General features: G+C 45.0%; 1 protein-coding gene across 1 annotated transcript in view; it reads left to right on the top strand.

Moving 5' to 3' along the window:
- The window catches only part of Ephb1 (EPH receptor B1), a 431,927-nt gene that overhangs the window by 277,904 nt on the left and 133,711 nt on the right, over positions 1-20,312 (top strand). The window contains exon 4 of the mRNA XM_021171331.2: positions 8,465-8,620. Coding sequence (XP_021026990.1) covers positions 8,465-8,620 — 156 coding nt within the window. The remainder of the gene's footprint in view (positions 1-8,464; positions 8,621-20,312) is intronic.

The raw sequence follows: 20,312 nt of genomic DNA, 5'->3' as shown, positions 1-20,312 counted from the left end.
TTCTGCAGCTTCTCTAAGCTTTCCCAAGCAAGCAGGTCCCTGCTCTCAAATCCTGGTGCATTCTTTTCCCTCTGCTTCACCCTCTCATCTCTGCATCTGCTCTCACCCCTCCTCTAAAGGTCTGCACAGGTACTGACTCCTCTGAGCAGCAGCAGCAGCTCCCGTTCACTCCCTACTTCAGACTGAGAGAACAAGGCACCTCTACCTCTATGATAAAGTTTTTTCAAGATTACTTTATCCTGCCTTCCCCAGTTCTCCTCAGGATCAGAACCTGTATCCATACTTAAGTGTCCTCTGGGGAAAGGTAATTAAATATAATGAATAAATGTTCTTTTATTACCAAAGTACATGTATGTCGCAAAATACTGATAAACTATTCAAAGTAATAATTACTAACAATGTGGGCTCCTGTTTTTTATTTCAGTCAGTAGTATATGTATTATGTATTATACATATATATGATGAAGTTCATAGTCTTTATATAGTTTTATTTCTAAAGTATTTTCTAAAATATAATGGTAATGACTGGGTTGTATTCCACTACATGAATGTTCCCTATTTGCTTAGTCAATATTTTCCTATTAGAATTTTAAGTCCCTCCTTCCTTCCCTTCCTCTTCCTTCCCTCCCCTCCCTTCTTCCTTCCCACCTTCCTTCTTTCCTTCCTCCCTTCCTTTCTTTCCTCCTTACTTCTCTCCTCCCTTCCTGCCTTCCCTCCACCCTTCCTTCCTCCTTCTTTCCTACCTCCCTTTCTGCCCTCCTAATTTCCTTCCCTCCTCCCTTCCTGCCTTTCCTCCTCCTCCTCCCTCACTTCCTTCTTTCCTTCCTTCCTTCCTTCCCTCCTTCTTTCCCTCCTTCCCTCCTTCTCTTCTTCCTTATCCTTTTCCCTTCCTTCTTCCCTCCTCCCCTCTTTCCTTCCATTTCCCCATCTTCATTTCTTTCTTCTGTCTTAGAAAGAACACTATGATGAATATCTATGGACAAGTCTTTACCCCATTTTCCAGCTTTTTCTTTGGAAGTCTTTATCTTTGAATAAAGGCTTTAACTATTTTGAAATCTTCATCTAAATAAGCATCCAGAAAATCTGGAAGAACCCCCACTGTATGGCACTGCCCTCAACTCCTTCCCTCCAATACAGAATTATTTGTTGCAGTTGTTATTGTCGTAGCTTTGATCTTTGGGGCATTATTGCAGTAGGCCTTCAGTGAGCATCCATTTTAACCAGCCATAATATGTGGAAGTGCCATGCATGGAAGAAAGAGAAACACAAACATGAGTCAGATTTTTAGAGAGCATTCAAACTACTGCTGTAGATGGGTGGAGGGATGAGTGGGTAAATGAGTCATTGTTTGGGTGTATCATTTGATGGATGGGTGGGTAGAGAATGGATGGATTGGTAGGTAGATGGATGGGTGGGTGGATGGATGGATTGATGGATGATAGCTGTGTGGATAGATGGATGGATGAGTGGAAGGATGGATGGATGGATAGATGGATACGTAGGTAGATAGATGGATGAGTGGCTGGTTAAGTAGGAAGCTTGATTGTGGATAAGGGGATGGATGGGTGGATGGATTGGATGGGTAGAATTATTTATGGATGAGTATGTGGTTTGATGTATGCGTGAGTGAGTGGACTGATTGGTGAATGAATAGGTATATAGGTGGTGGATGGGTGGAGTCAGCATTCTTGGTGTAACCCTGGGGAACTCCAACCACAAGATCTGTGTGGGAGGAGCCATGCAGAGCCACATGTGTCCCTCACTTCCACATCTAACTTGCAGTTCTGAACAGCTGCAAAGAGATGCATGTACAGTGCAAGGAAGCCACAGAGGTAATAGGGGAGGGGCTAGGACTGATGTGCTGTGAACCTCTTTCTTCCTGAGCTCCTGTGCTCAGCTCCTGCATTGTCAACCCACCAGGCAGGCAGACCTCCCTGAACCAGCTGCTGTGTTAGACCTGCCTTGAGAAAGAGGTGCTGGATCTTAAGCAGGAGATGAATATTCATTGGCATGAACCTTTGCAAACTCATTTGGGGAAAAAAAATTAGATCAAGAGAAGTAATCAGATTATTAAAAAGAGAGTGCAAGGACAGAAGGCAGTGGTAGAGAGAAAAAACCGCATTTAAAATGCAAAGAGAGAGTCTCTTCCTGCCGAGTAGAGCTGACCTCCTGGACGATGCACCAAGAATAGTTAAGCTCTCCTCCATTTCTGCTGCATAGAAATGTTTTCTGAGTCCTCCATTGAGAAAGGAGGGGACAGAGGCAGTGGGGCACCCTCCACCTTTGGAAGAAATTATCAAATAATATTTTGAGGTTTCCGTCTTATCTTCCTTAGATATCGGGAAAAATTGCGAGAGCTAAAGAGGCTCTGGTGAGTGGTGAGTGACAGGTTAAAGGGCTCCAATAAAGATTAGATGGTCCACTATCTCCTGAGGAAATTGCATAAAAGTGGTTATTCCCTCTTGCTTCTATTAATTTCCTCTTCCTGGCTGCTTGGAGAAGCTTCATAACCTGATGCTGCAGACGGGGGACGAGAGGCGCTTTCCATTATCTCAATCACTGCACTGTTTATGAGACACTTAATCTGTTTCTTTATAAAGTAATAGTACTGTAGGTGATGGATTCTGTGTCACTGGAAGGCTTCGTGCAGGGACGGGAGGAGAGGGGCGTTCTCGAGAGCATTGTAAGCAGCAGGTAATTTGTTACAGCTTTGAGGTGCTGAGAAGTGGGGAGGGGGGTAGCATTCCAAGGTGACCTTCTGCTGGAGATGACACATGCCAGCCTCCTTGTGTTGCTTAAAGGGGAGGGAAATGTGTGTTTTGCTTGGAGGATGGGAAGTATGTATGTGCTTAGGAGTGGAGCACTCAGGTCTCCTCCCCTCCCTCTGCTGAAGGCAGGAAGAAGGAGAGAGGATGGAAAGTGTACGCCCACCCCCCACCTCTGTTCTGCCATCTTAGCCTTTGTCTGAACCTGGTCACTTACAATGAAGGAGAGAAACCTCCCCATTTTTAAAGAAATAAAGACAACTGTGGTCTGCTCCTATGTCAGAAATGCAGCCTCATATCGCGGAGTCTTGTTATATCCCAGAAATACACCGGCAATTCCGAGTGGCTTCCCACCCACCCTTATAATCCTGCTCAAATGATCCTTGCCCAAGTCTTCTGCCCACATCTCCCACCTCTTTGACTCCAGCTCTGTCATCATCCGTACTTCTGAATCTTTTTGTATTGTTGTTGGAAACACAGTTCCTGTAGTCTCTGAGCTGAGGATGACTTTGAACTTCTAGTCCTCCTGCCTTGGCCTCCCAAGTGTTGAGATTACAGACAAGCACCACCCTGTCTGGTTTACACAGGGCTGGGGGTCAGGCCGACAGCATTACCTATGCCAGGCAAGTATCATTCCTGACTGAGTCTCATCACTAGGCCTCCCTTTCTGAATCTTGCCTCCTAGGAAGATGCCTCACCAGGGCCTCATCTTACAAGGCTGGATTTCCAAAATGTGTGTGTCTGGCTGACTGGGCCCTGATCAGCATAGCTCTGCTTTAGAAGTGATGCTCTATCCTACTTCATCCCATCAGAAAGGGAGCCCCAAAAGCCAGAAACTCTTTTGGCACACACAGTGCTATTCCTCTTAGCGAGTCCCCTGACTTCCAGTATGTCCTCAGCAAACAGTGGCTGAATGGAGATGCGCATCATGCTAGTGGTGACTGGACCGTAATCCTCTATAAGGAAAGAAAACTAGATTTTGAAATATTAAGTCAAAGAACTGTTATCTACCTCAAAAGTGTTTGCATGTGGCTAACAATATTTAACTGTTATTGTTTCTGTAGATCAGTCCTCTCTCTCTCTCTCTCTCTCTCTCTCTCTCTCTCTCTCTCTCTCTCTCACGTGTGTGTGTGTGTGTGTGTGTGTGGTGTATGTGGATATGTATGCATATGTTCATGTGAGGGCCACACACACACATGCTATGGTACTCACGTTGAAGTCAGAGGGTCATGGGGTAGCCTAGACTATTAGTCCTCAACTTCTCCTTCATTAAGAGCAGAGCTTCTTACTGTTTACCACTGCATATGGCAGGCTATCTGGCCTGTGGGATCCCGGGAATTCTCCTGTCTCTGCCTTCCATTCTACCATAGGAGCGCTACAATTCTGTCCTGGGGTTCCAAGCTTAGGTCCTCCCACTTGCACAACGAGTCCTTCACATTCATTTCTTTGAGCCATAGGTCTATATGTTCTTTGCCAAAATCGACGTAAATACTCACTTATCACTTCTAATTACAGCTATTTTTTTTCTCAAGGGAAGTATGCTTTTCTTACTTATTTTTCTTAGTAAGAAACAACAGTGTCAGCATCTATTTCTGATTAGTGGGATCTGATACAAGATGAGTTTAAAAGGTTTTGCAGACTAGCCTGCCACTGTAACTGTTATTTAAAGCATGAGCTATATGAGAAAACATTGTGCTGGCGTGATTACACATTACAGTCTCCAAGTTCAGTGTGCGAATTTAGAAAGGTGGTCCTTACAAATTAAAGACTGTCTGGACACAGATTTCATTAAAATATTAAAACATGGAATGCAACTATGTTACAATTATAGGTAAAATGTATCTTATAAATACAATGGTTCTCCAACTATGTAGACAGAAACAGTCTAAACAGAAACACATTTTTCCATTTGTTTCTAAGACTTTAATGCCTTTGGTGTTCCAAACATCTATTCCAACTTTGAATTGTAAAGTTATTTCAAAGAAAACTAGACTTTCAAAAAGGGTGTGTAAACTGGGATGAGGGGAGCTACCCTGCTATGGTACACAGGAGTGCAAGCCATGTCACATATGTGGGTTTATTAAATACTGCTGACCTGTGAGCAAGATAGGTAGATATTTTATAGAATGAAGAAACTGAGGCTCTGAGTGGTACTGTCAATCACAGATGCTTACCTTGGTGGGAATCAGAGAATGCAGAAGTCAGAGCAAGGATGCCAAGTAGCCGTGGTCCAGTTCTCACTTCCTTGGGGACTACAGAGTCAGACCTCTCTCCTCCAACTGTTTCTGGACCTCTCTCTAAGGTCCAGCTTGTGGGCTTCTGGGGAGATAACTTAGTAAGAAAAGTGCTTGTTGTGTAAGTGTGAGCACCTGACCTCAGATGCCTAAAGCCTGCCAAATAAATAAAAAAGCAGGGTGCAGTGGTACATGTCTGTGACCTCAGTGATATGGACACATGTAGAGGCAGGAGGACTGCTGAGCTCATAGGCTGACTAGCCTAACAGAATCGGTGAGCTCCATGTTCAGCAGTCTGTGTCAAAAAACAAGGTGGACATGATTGAGGAAGATACTCAGTTTTGACTTCGACCTGCACATGCATGTGTGTGCACATGAATATCCAAACACATATATGCACATGCATGTGCACACACACACACACACACACACACACACACACACACACACACACAGAGAGAGACAGAGACAGAGAGAGAGAGAGAGAATACACAGACAATAAATAAGAATTAGTTTGGCTTCTAGCTCCTCTCCTTGGAGATCCTGTCGTCCAGATCAGAGACATCCTGTTCCTTCATCAGAAATCTCAGAGAAAGGCGTCTTCAAACCCTACTTCCACTTGTGGATATCAGGATGACTGTTTATGCTGTTAACTTATTAAATGTAATGTGAGGTGGCTTTTAAGTGCTGGGAAGAAAGTGAAAACACTTTGTTCTTCTTGGACCAGTACATTAAGAAAATTACAGCGTGGCAGGGACTGGATATGAATGCATGAGTAGTCACCAGCTTCCCTCCCCTTCCCAGGAAGGCATTCTGATGTGTAGAAGCAGCAGAACCTGGCAGGGTAGGGATACTAGAGACTCAATAGACAAGACCAACATGTAGAGAGAGGAAAAGGGGAAGAGATTCCTAAGTGAACGGGCTCAGAAAGGCAGATAAGTGAGCCAGATTTTAGACTGCTCCATGTATGACAGTTGATGCTTTCTGCTTGGAGTTTTATTGATTGACTCTTTTGTTTGAAAAATTTCCAACTTATTCTTTTTTCTTGCTGCAGAGATTTTCATTTGTTTTCTTTTGAATGTGTGAACATGGGTCAGTGAGTGGCCTGTTTCTGGTGTGTGTTACAACGGCAATTATTGTTTGCCCAACAGTTGGGAAACAGCAGTGTACCCAGTGTGTTCCAGGGAATGTGAGTCTCAGAGGATGCACTGCAGCAGAGGCCTGCTTGGGGGAAAGAAAAAGGGAAAGAAAAAGAATACTGGCATTCAAGACCTTGTTTCTTGAAGTTCTGAGACATTCTGCAGTAAACAATGAACTTTATGCTTTATGTTCAGGCCCATATTTCCTGTAGATAATGGGCATAGAAAACTTAAAGAATTTGTATTCCATGAAATGCAATTGGGTTACACCATTCCAGAATTTCCCATTTCACAGAGTTTCCCTCCTCCACTCTGTGATGGGCTCCCATCCAGGACACATCCAGTGTAACTTTAGGCTGTCTCCTCACTCAAGTGAGCAGCGGATGGAGGAATCTCAGTGTAAGAGATGATTCTCTCTTCTTGTCTTGGCGGGGAAGTGGTAAATGTTTTCAAAATAGCTTACATGTGTACCATCACCATCAGCTCTCTCACTAAGTGATCTTGGGAATGTTTTAACCTTTCCATGTCCTAACTTCCTCATTAGCAAAATGGAGATAATAATAGCCACCCCATAGAGTAATGTACGTAAAACACTTAAGGCGAGGTAACAGATGGTGGCTACTGCTATTACTGCTATTATTAAAGAATCCACCGCTCTTTTGGGGAGGGAACAATGTATTTGAGAAGATGGTCTTCATCTAAGTGGAAGCCTTTACAACAACCCTGTTCAGGCGACAATCACACCATACTATAATAGTGTCCTGGCTAGTTTTATGTCAACTTGACACAAGCTAGAGTCTTCAGAGAGGAGGGAGCTTCAATTGAGAAACTGTCTCTATAAGGTGGGGCTGTAGATGGGGCTGGGTTCTATAAGAAAGCAGAACAGCATTTTCATAGTGATTGAATGGGAGGGGGGCGGGTAGCCTAGTGTGATAGGGACTACCCTTGAGCTGGTGGTCCTGGGTTCTATAAGAATGCAGACTGAAAAAGCCATGGAGAGCAAGCCAGGAAGCAGCACCCCTCCAGGATCCCTGCATTAGCTCCTGCCTCTGGGTCTTTGTCCTGTGTAAGTTCCTGCTCTCCCTTCTTTTAATGATGCATTGTGATATAGAACAGAGAGTGAGAGTGAAATAAACTCTTTCCTCCTCAAATTGCTTTTGGTCATGGTGTTTTATCACAGCAATACAAATCCTAACTAAGACAAATAGTGTGGCCACAGTAGATCCAAATCTCCTCAACGGCAGCTTGCAACCCCTGTGGCGGGATCTCAAAAGATGGACCAGGAATATTTGTTGAATGGATTACTGAAGTTCGTAGGGAGTCCAAACAAGTTGACTGGGCAATAAGTTTTACCCAATCTCAAGGAAGGACGAATCAGAGCTGGGTTTAGGGGAATAGGAAGAAGCAAGGAATGGTGTGGTAGGAACAGCCCTTGGGGAAATAGGGCAGGCGGGATTATAGTTCTGGGGCCACAAGGATGAGATTACCCGTCTCAGTAGATGAGACATGGCCACAGCTTGTGGGACACTATGGAGACAAACATTTCAGGACATGACTCTTGAGAGTCTAGTTCTCCAAGACATTAGATGAGGTACCCATAAGTGAGCACACCCCGCGTAAGCCCCAGGCTATCTCAGGTCTTCCCAGGCTTTCCTATTGTGTATGTATGAAAGGTGACCCAAGCTGCCTGTAGAGCCCCATCTTTTTCTTGTCCCGCCCTCTTAAGCATATCAAGATGCAATTAAGGTAGAATGGTGCTTTCAAGGCAGTGACCTTGAAATCACTTTAATTTTTCAGTAGAGAATTGCTGTGAATTTTAGTGCTTTAACCATCATTCAAAGCGAGTGCTAATGAGCACATCTCGGTGCTCCTTGTGTTTGTTGCATTATGACATTTAAGAATCAGAAGTCTGGTCCTTGCCAACAAAGACCCCTTTTTATCTGAGACTGTAGGCTATGTTCCTTCATCAAGGGCTCAGGGAAAGGCCATGATTGTTAAGGTAGGAGCAAGGAATAGACATTTGTCTAGCAAGGGCCCAGCCACACAATTAGATTCACCTTACCAATAAAATCTGTTGACAAGCCTGATAGTGGAAAAAAATCACTTTTCACATTTTTCAAATGAGAAGGGCCATTGTCAAGATGTTTGAAGAACTGAAATATTAATCGGGATTCTCTCCTTCTGAGTTGCTCACTCTGTGAATCTTGGTGTGAACGGGAACTCGGCCTCCTTTTGTTTTAGGGTGGCAACCTTCATTTTCTATTTCCAGGGGAGGGGGTCTGGTTACCATTCTTGTATTAACTCTCACATGATCTTTGTGTTGTAGCCTGTCCTGCGGGGACCTTCAAGGCCAGCCAGGAAGCTGAAGGCTGCTCCCACTGCCCCTCCAACAGTCGCTCCCCTTCAGAGGCGTCTCCCATCTGCACCTGCCGGACTGGTTATTACCGAGCAGACTTTGATCCCCCAGAAGTGGCGTGTACTAGTAAGTGTCTAGTAAGGGCTGTGGGTTGGGCAGTCTGGTTCTTTGACTGTGCAAATGGTGGACCTGGAGCAGGGGAGAAACCAGATCACACCCTCTCAGGGAAATACTAAGTGGGGCGCTGGCCGTGGTGCTGAAAGAGAGGTCTCTGTTCTCAGCATCAAACTGTTGGTTAAGATTATCTTCTTTCATGCCTCTCTTTCCAGATGGGAGGCCTCCTCTCACACACACCCAGGGCAACGTCTGTCCACTAGATTTTAAAACTGCCCATCTAAAGAGTTGTTTGTGTGCAAAATCAAGATCTACTCATACATTGTAGTAACTGGTAATTCTTGCAGTTCCCTCCTCCAAGATACCCCTCCCTTCTGGTCCCCGCAGTTGAAAAAATCATTCGTCAGTGCATCTGCCCTATATTTGCTTTCCTTGAAGTTCTCATAGTTTTATTTACTGCCAATTCACTCTGTAATTGCCTTAGCTACTAAATGAAAGTCCTTGTGTATCAAATGTCTATATTTATCTCTTGTGTTCCTTGTAAGTGTCTAACATCTGATCTCCTGCCAGATGACAAGATCAGGAGCCCGACTACAATGCCCATCTGAGTGTCCCAAATTCTAGAGTCTGAGGGTTAAGGCATCAGCTATAGTCCCTCCTCCATTATCAGAGGTGGAAAGAAAAGCAGCCATTCTTCTGAAAGCAGGGGAACATCTGTACTCTCCGGGAAGGGAAAAGGGTAATTTCCTCCTGGTCTTCCTTCCCATAAGAATGGAAGGCAAGAACATGGCTGTCCCTGAGCAGCACTTTATACAACTTTTCCTTCTCTAAATGTTAAAGCCCTGAAGCAGGGATGCTCTCTCCTCTCAGTATTCCCATTGCATTCTGGGATCAATACTGCAGGTTAGCCTGTAACCAGACTAGAACTTGTTTCTGCACTAGGTGCTCTGGTGTGGCACTGTGAGCACGCACTGTCCCATAGCCAGTTCCCTCTCAGTCCAGGGAGGAGGACAACAGAGGCATATTTCATACACACAATTTGGTGTGGGTAGAAGAGTTTCTCAGTCCTGGCCTTGTAGCTTATATAACCTTTGCTGGGTGCAGAGGAGAAATGAAAGCATCTTCTAGATCAAGGTCCCACGCTGAATCGATGGTTATAGATTTGAGCTGAGGAAAAGCTCATCGTCTTGTAAACTGATTTTCATGGCCTTCCTTTTCAGGTGGGCGGAGATTGACAGGAATGATTCCTCCCTTGCTGCCCAGAGTCCTCGTCTTTCTGTGGTGTTGTCTCCTCTTATGATTTCTAAGGGCCTCTTGGATGGCAGCCTTCCACGAGCCTTAAAAGCAATATTGAATACACTTTAGATTCCATTAAAGATGCTAAATCACTACCCAGGTGCCCAGACCAAACACCAGCCTGCACAGCAGGCAAAGGTATCCACCCAGACTGGCCCTTGTACTTCTGTGCACTTTGGCTCTTCCCCCTGGCCAGTCTCCATCTGCAGATCAACTCATCCATATACAGGCCCCTAGCTTCCCACTTCAAGGGGAAAATTGTCAACTCACCCAGCCTCATGATAAGGTTACCTGGAAGAAGTCAGTCCAATGGCTAGAGGCCCAAAATGCCCATGTGTTTGTATTTTCTGGCATTTATTTACCAGTATTAGTCTTCCAGCCCTCCTATGTGATAGACCTATAATATCAGTTGTTGGGGGAAATATGAATATTCCAATGCCTCTGAATTGAGCATGGAAACTCCTCACTCCATACTACCCCATATCCCAAGACCAGCTTTAAGTTAGAATACACAGGTTTTCCCCTCCCACCTCTGGTTCAGCTAGCTCTGGACTACTCACCAATGGGGTTCCACTATACTGTACCTTTCTAATCTTGATGGGAAGGGAGTGTGCCACCGTGGCTAATGCCCCTTTACACATATCTTTTTCTTGTGCCTATAGACTAGAGAGGGAAGGATCCGACTAGAAACTGCTAAATCAAAGCACACTGACCATGGCAGGCAGGATCAAGAACAGCTCCTAGGTTCATTGTCCCTTATCCTGGAGGAGGGGCAAGCACTTGGTGGGGAGACTGAGGGAGCAGGACATGGGTACAACACAATGCTAGGCAAAACATGTATAAATAAAGCTACTATTTCCCCAAGCCTCATTATATATTTGATTTATTGTGTGCCAGAGAAGTACTGTATGAAAAAGTCAATTTGTTGGCTTTTATATTCTCATTAGGGTTTCCTTTAAAAGCATTCTAATTGGAGGTGCCATCTGTTCTCTTAAAAAGGCACGGCACATCACCACAGTAAATAATTTTTCAGATTCAAGGAGAATCTATAGAGCTGTTGAGGAAAGATGCAGCCCTGCACTGTGGCCTTGGGGCTCCTAACTAGTCCAGCAAGTCAGTCTATTGAGACAAGTGTGCAGGGGGGCTGAGCCCAGCCTGAGGGGCTGTTGGAGGCCTGGGGCTGGGAGAGCTGGTTCACCTTGTAAAATGAAGGCTTTGTCCTGTCAGGAAGCAACTGTGGACTGCCCGAGCATTGAAGATGCAGGAGATCTATATTTATAAATGTATGGAGTAGTGAGCATCTGTCACACCATGGTGCTGTGAACCAGGACACAGAGCACACAGGAGAGTCCAAGAGCCAGCCAAGGCCTCCGGTCTAGCTTCTGGCCTTTGTATTGTGTTCAAGTGACATGTCAGCAGTCTACTCCCTTCTATAAAACATTTTATAAATATATTTATAAAAACTTTATAAATATAAAACATGCCCTTTGCATGGCTACAGCACCTCTATTACAAGGATTATTGATATGTTTTCAGTACTAAGGATAGAGCCTATGGTCTTTTTCTTACTAGACAAACATATTACATCTCAACTATCATCTCCGACCATGCTCCCTGATCTGCCCTTTTATTTTATTTTATTTTATTATTATTTTTTTAAACATATGCCTCATTATGTTGCCAAAGGAAGCCTCTTGCCTCAGCCTTCTTAGTAGCCAGGATCACAGTCCTGCACCATTGGGCCTGGGGAAAACCAAATATTTCTAATGAATCCTGTTAATCTTTTGGGGCATCATGTATATGCTGTATTTTTGTAATGTTAAAATGTTTCTGTAGGCCTGGGATGAGAGCTTGGTTGGTAAAACATTGATGACCTGAGTCTAATCCTAGAATTCACAGAATAAAACTGGATATGGTGCTACACACTCACAATCTCAGTGCTGGAGGCAGGCAGAGCTCAGTGGCCAGCCAGCATAACCTAGTGAGTGTGTTTTGGCACACACACACACACACACACACACACACACACAGCTGCACACACAGAGACAGATAACATGCTTGAGTGATTAACCTATTCACTTTCATCCCACTATCAGCCCCCTGTCTCCTCTCAGTCCTCCCCTCTCTCAATTTCTCCCCCACTCTCCTCTTCACTTCTCCTGTGAGAAGGGGGGAGCCCCCTGGGTGTCAACCCCCTCCCCACACACATACATCGGTCACTTCAGGACTAGGCTCATCTTCTCTCACTGAGGCTAGACAAGATGACTCAGTTAGGGGAACAGGATCCACAGGCAGGCAACAAATTCAGGGGCAGCCCCTTCTCCAGTTGTTGGGGGACCTGCATGAAGATCAAGCTGCACTTCTGCTATATATGTGTGGGGGAGTGGGGTGTATTTTCTTTTTAATCTACTAGGAAAGCTAGAAATGACCTTGATGTCTGAGAGGCCCTGGAAGCCTTGCCTGTTCAGCCTGTCTTTGACGCTTATCAGTGAATTCAGTGGGATATGGGCATATCCTAAGGTAGGTTTAAAGGGACAATGTGCAATCCACTGACCTTAGGGACATAGGCAGAAGAAACTGTTCCTATAGAGTCTGGATTCATATGGCTTCTTCTGGCCTATTTCCCCTTCCTTCCTTCCTTCCTTCCTTCCTTCCTTCCTTCCTTCCTTCCTTCCTTCCTTCCTTCCTTCCTTCCTTCCTTGATTTCTTTTTCCTCCTTTGTTGTTATCTTCTTCTGCCCAGGGCTACATGCTTATCTCTGGCATTTGAGGACCTGGCCAATGGCTCCTTGGTGACCTCTGGCCCAATACTTTCCCATACACTCCCAGGTGTCTTCATCCTCCTAACTTAAAGCATGCACAGGATGAGGTGGGAGCTTGGGGGAACAGTTAAAGGTGAGCTTCAACCGACCACCTTTCTCTTTCAGACAGTGAAGCCTCAAAGGAAGTCTGGTGATCTGGACACTGTACTTCATGATTTATGAGGGGGGTCCAGAGGATCATTTTCATTAAGGGCCTGAGACAGAAGGGGAGACTAAGGAGGGATCACGGACATTGTTGTCCCACCAGCACGGAGGGAGGTCTAGAAAGGTGCTGAGGAGCCAATTCGGGGCTTTGAATATAGTTTCTGCACCTCCATCATGACTCTAGGAGACAACAACCAACCATATGATTTTTTTTTCTGCCTCTACAACACACACAACACTGAAGGTTTCTGGAGCCCGTAAAGGTTTGGGCATTTCTCTCCACCAGCAAATAAGTAATCCTGCCTTGGTGGGTACCAACGACATAGTCGTTAATCCATCTGTGGTTTCCAGCCATCTACCTATCCACCTACAACAAATGCCTGACCTTACAAGGCTACTCCTCAGCTTTGGATGCTAATCAGAAGCCCCGGGTGTTTGAACTTGTGCTCCCGAACAGTCAACTAAATAAACTGAGGTTCTCATAAGCCCCAGCTCCTATTTGACTAAGGTACCCAAGCAGTGCACAAGACTGTGAAAGGCAGCGTTCCCAGCATATCTTGAAGAATATCACAAAGGGGGCTGGATACATGAGCGAGTGAAGCCTGGAGCTACCACACCAAAAGAAGCCAATAGAGAACAAAGTCTAAATACATCTTCACAGCATCTCAGCTTTCTCCTGCTTCCCACCTGGTGCACTGCCTGGAGGCATCAGGACTCTGGGAGTCCTGGAGTGGCTAAGATGTCCTAGTTTTGAGAGGGTCCTGAGGAAGCAGACAGATGCAGCCTTTGCACACTGTGTTTCAAAGATGGACTTAAAAGATGGACTAAGGCACTTCGTTTGCATCTCGACCCTCTCCTACCTTCTCTGTGACCTTGACCTCATTTTCTCACTCTCCCCTGTCCCCGTCCCCGTTCCTTCTCACACTCCCATTCTGCTCTGTGGCTCTCTGCGTTGTTATGAGGATTAAGCAAAATCACATCACAGCATCTTTGGCCCCGTGCCTGGTTCATAGTAAACTCTCAATCGATGTTAGAACTTGCTTTAGTTTTCTCCCTGGAAAATGTGAAGTGTGTAGAAGATAGTGAAGTTTCCAGCAAAAGAGGATGTTGGAGATCTGAGAGTAAAAATGATGTGTTTGGAGTGGGGGGTGGCAGTGGCAAGTTTCAGTTCAGTCCTGAGAAGAAACCAATGGCTGCCCATAAACCACATGGTCAACCATGGCCTGAAAACTCCTGGTGACAAGGGAACAGTTGACCTCCTAATGTTAGGCATGCAGTGGGGAGGAAACGGCATAGGTAAAGCACGCGTGCCTACCCAGCTATGTCACTAAGGGTTGTTGGAGCCAGAAGCACAGCAGGAGTGATGGCCCACACAGCAGGAAGTCAGTTCTTTAATAATGGTGGTGTGGTGGTGGGGTCTCATGTTACCTAGGCTGGCCTTGAACTCCCTATTTAGCTAAGCATGACCTTCAGTTCTCAATCCTATTGCTGCTGCCTCTCGACTGCTGAGACTGCAGGTGTGTGTGCCACCTCACCTCGCTCAGCCTTCAGTTCTGAGGGAGCTGGGATGCCCTGACTCCTCAAAATGACAAGAGAAGGTCGAGATGAGATGGTAAGGGGACCATGGCAGGGGCAGCCAGAGGGAGCAGACAGGAAGAGAGGAGGAAGGGTACAGCCAAGTGAAACCAAGCATCGGGTTGCATGGCTTCGTTTTAAATAATTTCTAGTTTACTGGGGGATGGAATGGAAAAGGAGGAATTTATGAAGCAAACGAAAATAGATAATTATGCCTTATAAAATTGCTGTCTGTGAAAAACCATGCAGAAGGACTGGTGTGAAAATAATTACCTTGTTACATTTCTGACCGCAAAAACCCTTCTTTCTGTCACCCACACGGGAGAAATTTTGATGGATCACAGAGGCAAGCTGGAGCTTGTCCTGTCTCCTTTATTCCTTCTTCAAGTGTACTGAGGTGTCCCTTGGCAGCTTGGGATGGAGAAATAGAATGTACCGGGGCTTTCAAGGTGACTATGGAGAGAAGGTCCAAGGGCAGCCAAGCCTGTAAGTCTCCCTGGAGGCTGTCGCCTGATCTTCCTTTTGACCCATAGAGAGGCAGGAGAGCTGAGTGGCAGGGGTTAGGGGCTATGAATCAGGCTCCAGTTCTGTGAGAAGGGATAGGCTATGTAGCCTTCGGGGACATGGCACTTCCTCCTTGCAACAATTAGTTAAGATGGAACTCACACCACAGGATGAAAACTCAGGCCTCAATTAGTCAGTGCCACCCTGTCCAGGAGAGCTGGGGGTGGGGGGCATGGGGGTTGCGGGCTCTGAGATCAATGCTGGGGAAGCTCACAGGGAGGGTGGTGGCAGTCTACTGCTGTGTTTCCACTTGAAGATTCAAGAACACCCGCCTCCCCATTCTTTTCTCTTGGTTTATGTTTCATATTTAAGGGGCTAGTGTTCCTGTGTACATGCCTGAGTGTGCATGCACACACCTTTACCCGCCTATGTGTGAGTGTAGGTGTGCTTCTGAATGTGTACTTTTTATGACTGTGCATATGTGTGCACACTGTGTGGATAGGCTTATGTGAGTGTGCCTGAATGTGTAATGGCCATGCATATGCAAATGACTGTGTATACCCATGTATATTCATGGAGGAGTGTACCTGTGTAAGTATGTGTGTGTGTATGTATGTGTGTGTGTATATATATATATATATATATATGTGTGTGTGTGTGTGTGTGTGTGTATTATATATATACATATATATGTGTGTACAAGTATGAATAACTGTGTATGAAAGTATAACTTGTATATAATTATATATGTATGTGCCTGTGTAAATGTGTGACTATGTGTATGTATATGTTGATGAAAGTATACCTGTGTGTACTTGTCTGTAAGTATGGCTATGCATGTATGGTTGTGTGAGAGTTTATATGAATGTGTGCATGAGTACTGTGTGTGTGCCTGTATGCCTATGACTGTGTGTGTGTGCCTACATGCAAGTATGGATGTATGTGAATATGGAATGTGTGATTGCATAGGAGGATTGGGGCTGGGAGTATATGTGCCTATGTAGTAGTAGATTATTTTCAGGGGAATGTGTGTGTGTGTGTGTATGTCAATGAAATTGTATGAGAGCATGTAAGTGTGTGAGTATGCGAGTGTACCTTTGTGTAGATAGGAGTGTCTCTGTGTGAGTGGATTTGTATGAGAGTGAGTGTGTGAATTGTATGTATGCTGGGGTAGTCCCAGGTCTCACTGGTCCACAGAGTAACCACCCCTGCTCTGGCATGTTTTTCCATGTAGTTTTTACTGAGCTGGTCAGAACAGTGTGCAGTCTCAAGATGCACAGCATTAGCTGGAGATGAGAGTGAGCTTTGGCAGAGAACAGAATGGGAAGTTGGTGGTCCATGAGTCAGTAGAGCTGGGAGCACATATGGAGGGTTCAGAGGATGGGGGATGGGCCTCACTCCTCGGGTTCCCAGTCCATGGAGGCTGCCTACAGGGAGGGACTCTTAGAGCAGATAGGGTCCGAAGGTTCCCTATGCTATCAAGACTAGGACAGGGCACATTATCAGTTGGAAACTACTTGCTGTTTGGATGCTGTGCATTGGAGATGCTTTTAAATATTTCCAAAAGTCAATCTTTTCTTACGCATTTGTCTGTTAAGATAGGGTTGTCAGCAAACTCAGAGGAGGCTGCTCTCTTCCAAATTAGCTCACTTTTTGCTGACCAGGGCTTTAGTGAAGGAATCTCCATATACCTCACTGTACTGCAAGAGAGAGGGGTTTGATGATGAGAGGTCACACCGATGTCTGCATCTGTGTTGTACATTTGAAAAGTCATTTGGTTTTCACTTTAACAAGTTTTATGTGCATGCAGGTACCTGTGCATACATATGTGTGCATGTTGACATGAAGGCCAGAGGTCAGCATCAGTATCTTCCACCTTAGGTTTTGAGATACGATCTCTCATGGTACCACCTGGTGCTCATCACTTTGACGTGACTGGCTAGGGATCCACTGGTATCCACTAGCACTCGTGTTCCAGGTGTGCACTGCTATGCCTGATTTTACAGGCATTCTGGGGAATTGAACTCAGCTCCTTTTGTGTGCACAGCGAACTCTTCACCCATCTCTGAGCCATCTCTTAGCCTCCACTTTTGGTTTTGACTAGGAGATAATCTGCTTTCTGTTTGTTTGTTTGTTTGTTTCTTGAGGAAAAGCCACACAAGGTCATACACCCACAAGAGCTGGGGGTAAGAGACTTTCTGAACCCCGGGTCTGGGCTCACACCCTGTACCAGCTTGGTAGATGGCTTTTACATATGGATGCAGTGGAAAGCTTTGAGCTATTTATAACTGTCGCTCTGTTTTGAGAAGGGTCAGCATCGCCTGTGTAAGTGTGCTTTTACACTTCTATAATCTGAAATTCCTTTTCACAGTTGCTTGACCAGAGTAGGTCTAACCCTTATGAAGTCCTGTACAGTTTGAACTTCTAAGCTAATAGCCAAACACTCCTGGTGACCATGCATCAGTGTTTTGTGGTAAGATCACTTAGGGTAGCAGATTGCTAACATCTGGAACAGCAGCAATAGGGTCTTCCTCCCAAACTTCTCCATGAATGCTTTCTTCCTTTGATAACCCTGAGAAAGGATTCTCCCTATTTAACTTCTTAAAAATATTTGTGTTGAGGGACAGCTCAGACATGGTGCTAGATGGCCTTTTCTGCTGCAAGCCCCCATCACCTTGCATTATTGAAGGAGAACACTCCCAGGCCTTGTGTTGGGACCTCCTCCCACACTGTGATGTTATGTTGACCTTTGGTTGATCATTGAGGACCAATGTTTATGTTCAGTAGATTTCATGCTTAAGGAAACCTTTTTTTTTTCTCCATAATCCGCTCCATTAGATAAATACCATTTTAATCTAGCTCCTCACACAAAGCATTTCCTGCAATCCTCAAGCCCCCGCCACTCTTCTGAAACTTTCTGAATGTCTCATTGCCTCCTTTTTGTGTTTTGTGTTTTGTTGTTGTTGTTATCTTTTGTCTTTTTTTTTTTTTTTTGGTTTTGGTTTTGGTTTTGGTTTTGGTTTTGGTTTTGGTTTTGGTTTTGGTTTTGGTTTTGGTTTTGGTTTTGGTGTTTTGTGTATGTACAGGTCCACTCACTATTGCATACTGTGTGGAGGTCAGAGGATGACTTTAGGCTTCTTCTTCTATCACTTCGTGTGTGTGTGTGGTGTGTGTGTGTGTGTATGTGTGTTATGTATATATGTGTTCTGTGCATATATATGTGTGCATATATGTTGTGTTATATGTGTAGTGGTTTATATGTATATGTGTATGTGAGATATATATATATATGTTTTTGTGCATGTTTATATATATATACACTCACACACATGTATGTGTATGATATAATGTGTTGTGTGGTGGTTTGTATGTGTGTGTATATTTGTGTGTGTGGTGTATGCACACGAGTGAGTGTGTGAGTGTGAATGCCTCTGCATGTCTGTACAGTCTAGAGAGGGAAAGACAATGGGTGTCATCCTATGTCACTCTCTGCTTTATTGCCGGCCAGACTAGATAGTGAGGTGTTAGGATCCGGTTGTCTCTGCCTCCACTCCTAAATGCTTGTTTGTAAGCATGGACAACCATCCCTGGCTTTTTTATGTGGATGATGGGATTTAAATTCAGGTGGTCACAGTTCAATACCAAGCACTCTTACCTCTGTGCTACATCCCCAACCTCGCCATCTTACTTTTGAGACAGGGTCTGGAGCAGTGGGACCATCACAGAGCGCATGTCTTTGAGTCCCTTCTGTAGTTACCTCTGTAGAGATCTAAGTAGTCATGATGCCTGTTTCCAAAGGCCACTGTACTGTAGGAGAAGCAGTGTGCTGGCTGGCTGGACTTATGCTTTCCTGCAGACCCTTACTCTCCCTTTGAGACTCAGGCTCTGATTTAAGTGTAAAGTTCCAGAGATAGGAGGAGAGTTGGTGTAACATTATCTATTTAATTTACTCTTTTTCCTTTTTTAAAAAAATCAGCCTAAAGCAGTCTCTCCTGCAATTTGTGGGCCCTTTCCTTACATGAATGTTCCTCTATAGTCTTGGCAGACCCCGATATGATGTTTTCGGGTTCTTGTCTCCAGAGGAAAGGATGAATGCATTTCTGCTTCACCTCATCCCAGAGGAGAGGGCTGTCAGTCAAGAGTGTGCATCTCTGCCTCTGTCCTGTGCCAGGCTCTGCATCCCTTGAGAAGAGGATGCTTCACTTCTCACAGGGAATATTCTGCAGGGGCTACCCAGCATACTCTTCCCTTCCCACTGCACGAGAAACTCTTGGGGGCCCAGAACTCATTTTCTCCCACTCGGAATCTGATACAGTCAGAGCCCATCCCCGCTTTTTGGTAAGATGCCTGCTGTTGATGGGATATGAACCATGGTTAACGTTGAGAGGTCTTAGGTAGGTGACCACACTTCTCAATAGTTTTGCTCCTTTTCTAAAAACAATGAGCATATTTTTTTTTTTTTGTAAATCATGTTTACTAAAAAAAAAAAAAAAATGCATGCAAAACACCCCATTAGTGTTGGATGCATTCCAGTGCCTGGTCAATGGTTTTTGCTTTGTTTTTGATGAAAAACAAGAAGAGAGCTTTGGACTCCTACATTATGCAACAAAAACCAAGACAATAATAAGTGAACAGAAGGTATCAGGACACTTTGCATCCAGTGATTCAGGAGAGCTCTTCTGGCTTGACTAGGATGCTGATGTCGTCTTGCCTTTCTGAATCTGCCTGAATCATCTTGATCTCCAGCCCTTTAAGGGGGTCCCAGATGACTTCCTAGATCCCCATCCAGGTTGACTCGACACAAGATTCCAGTCCAAATGAGTCAAACACCAAATCCATGTTTCAGCCGTGAGGTATGAGACTGAGCCATTGCTGGGCCTAAGGCCAGTGTCTACTGCTGGGAACCTTTCTGGGTCACCATTACTGGTCAGAGTGGTATTGATTCACTGTACCCCCGTTGTTGACTGCTGACACTGCCAGGGATCCAGATTCAGAATCTACCCTTCATTTCACTAGCCTGGTTGTGGCTGTGTCTCAGTCACAAGCTACCATCATTACTCTTGTCAAAGTCTATCCTAACGTACGGACTTACAGATTTATCATCCACTTGAATCAATGCGCGCCCAGTATGGTCATCTCCATGTGAGTGGGCATAGGCCCATCCCATTTTTGTTAATATAAATAATGATCCTGATCCAGCCGGATCAGCGCCAGGGTAGCGGGAGCGCAGGGTTGCCTGACACCCGCCAGCTACCCACGACCCCCGCCGCAGGATTTTGGGAATGCTGGTGAGTGGAACACAGCTTCTGCTCCAATCCAATTGCGCGGGACCTGAGACTGCATTTGTTAGGGAAGCAGAAACCG

The sequence above is a fragment of the Mus caroli genome, chromosome 9, assembly GCF_900094665.2.
Source record: "Mus caroli chromosome 9, CAROLI_EIJ_v1.1, whole genome shotgun sequence".
NCBI lineage: Eukaryota > Metazoa > Chordata > Mammalia > Rodentia > Muridae > Mus > Mus caroli.
Note: the sequence above shows the minus strand (reverse complement) of the source record. Positions and strands in the feature narration are given on the sequence as shown.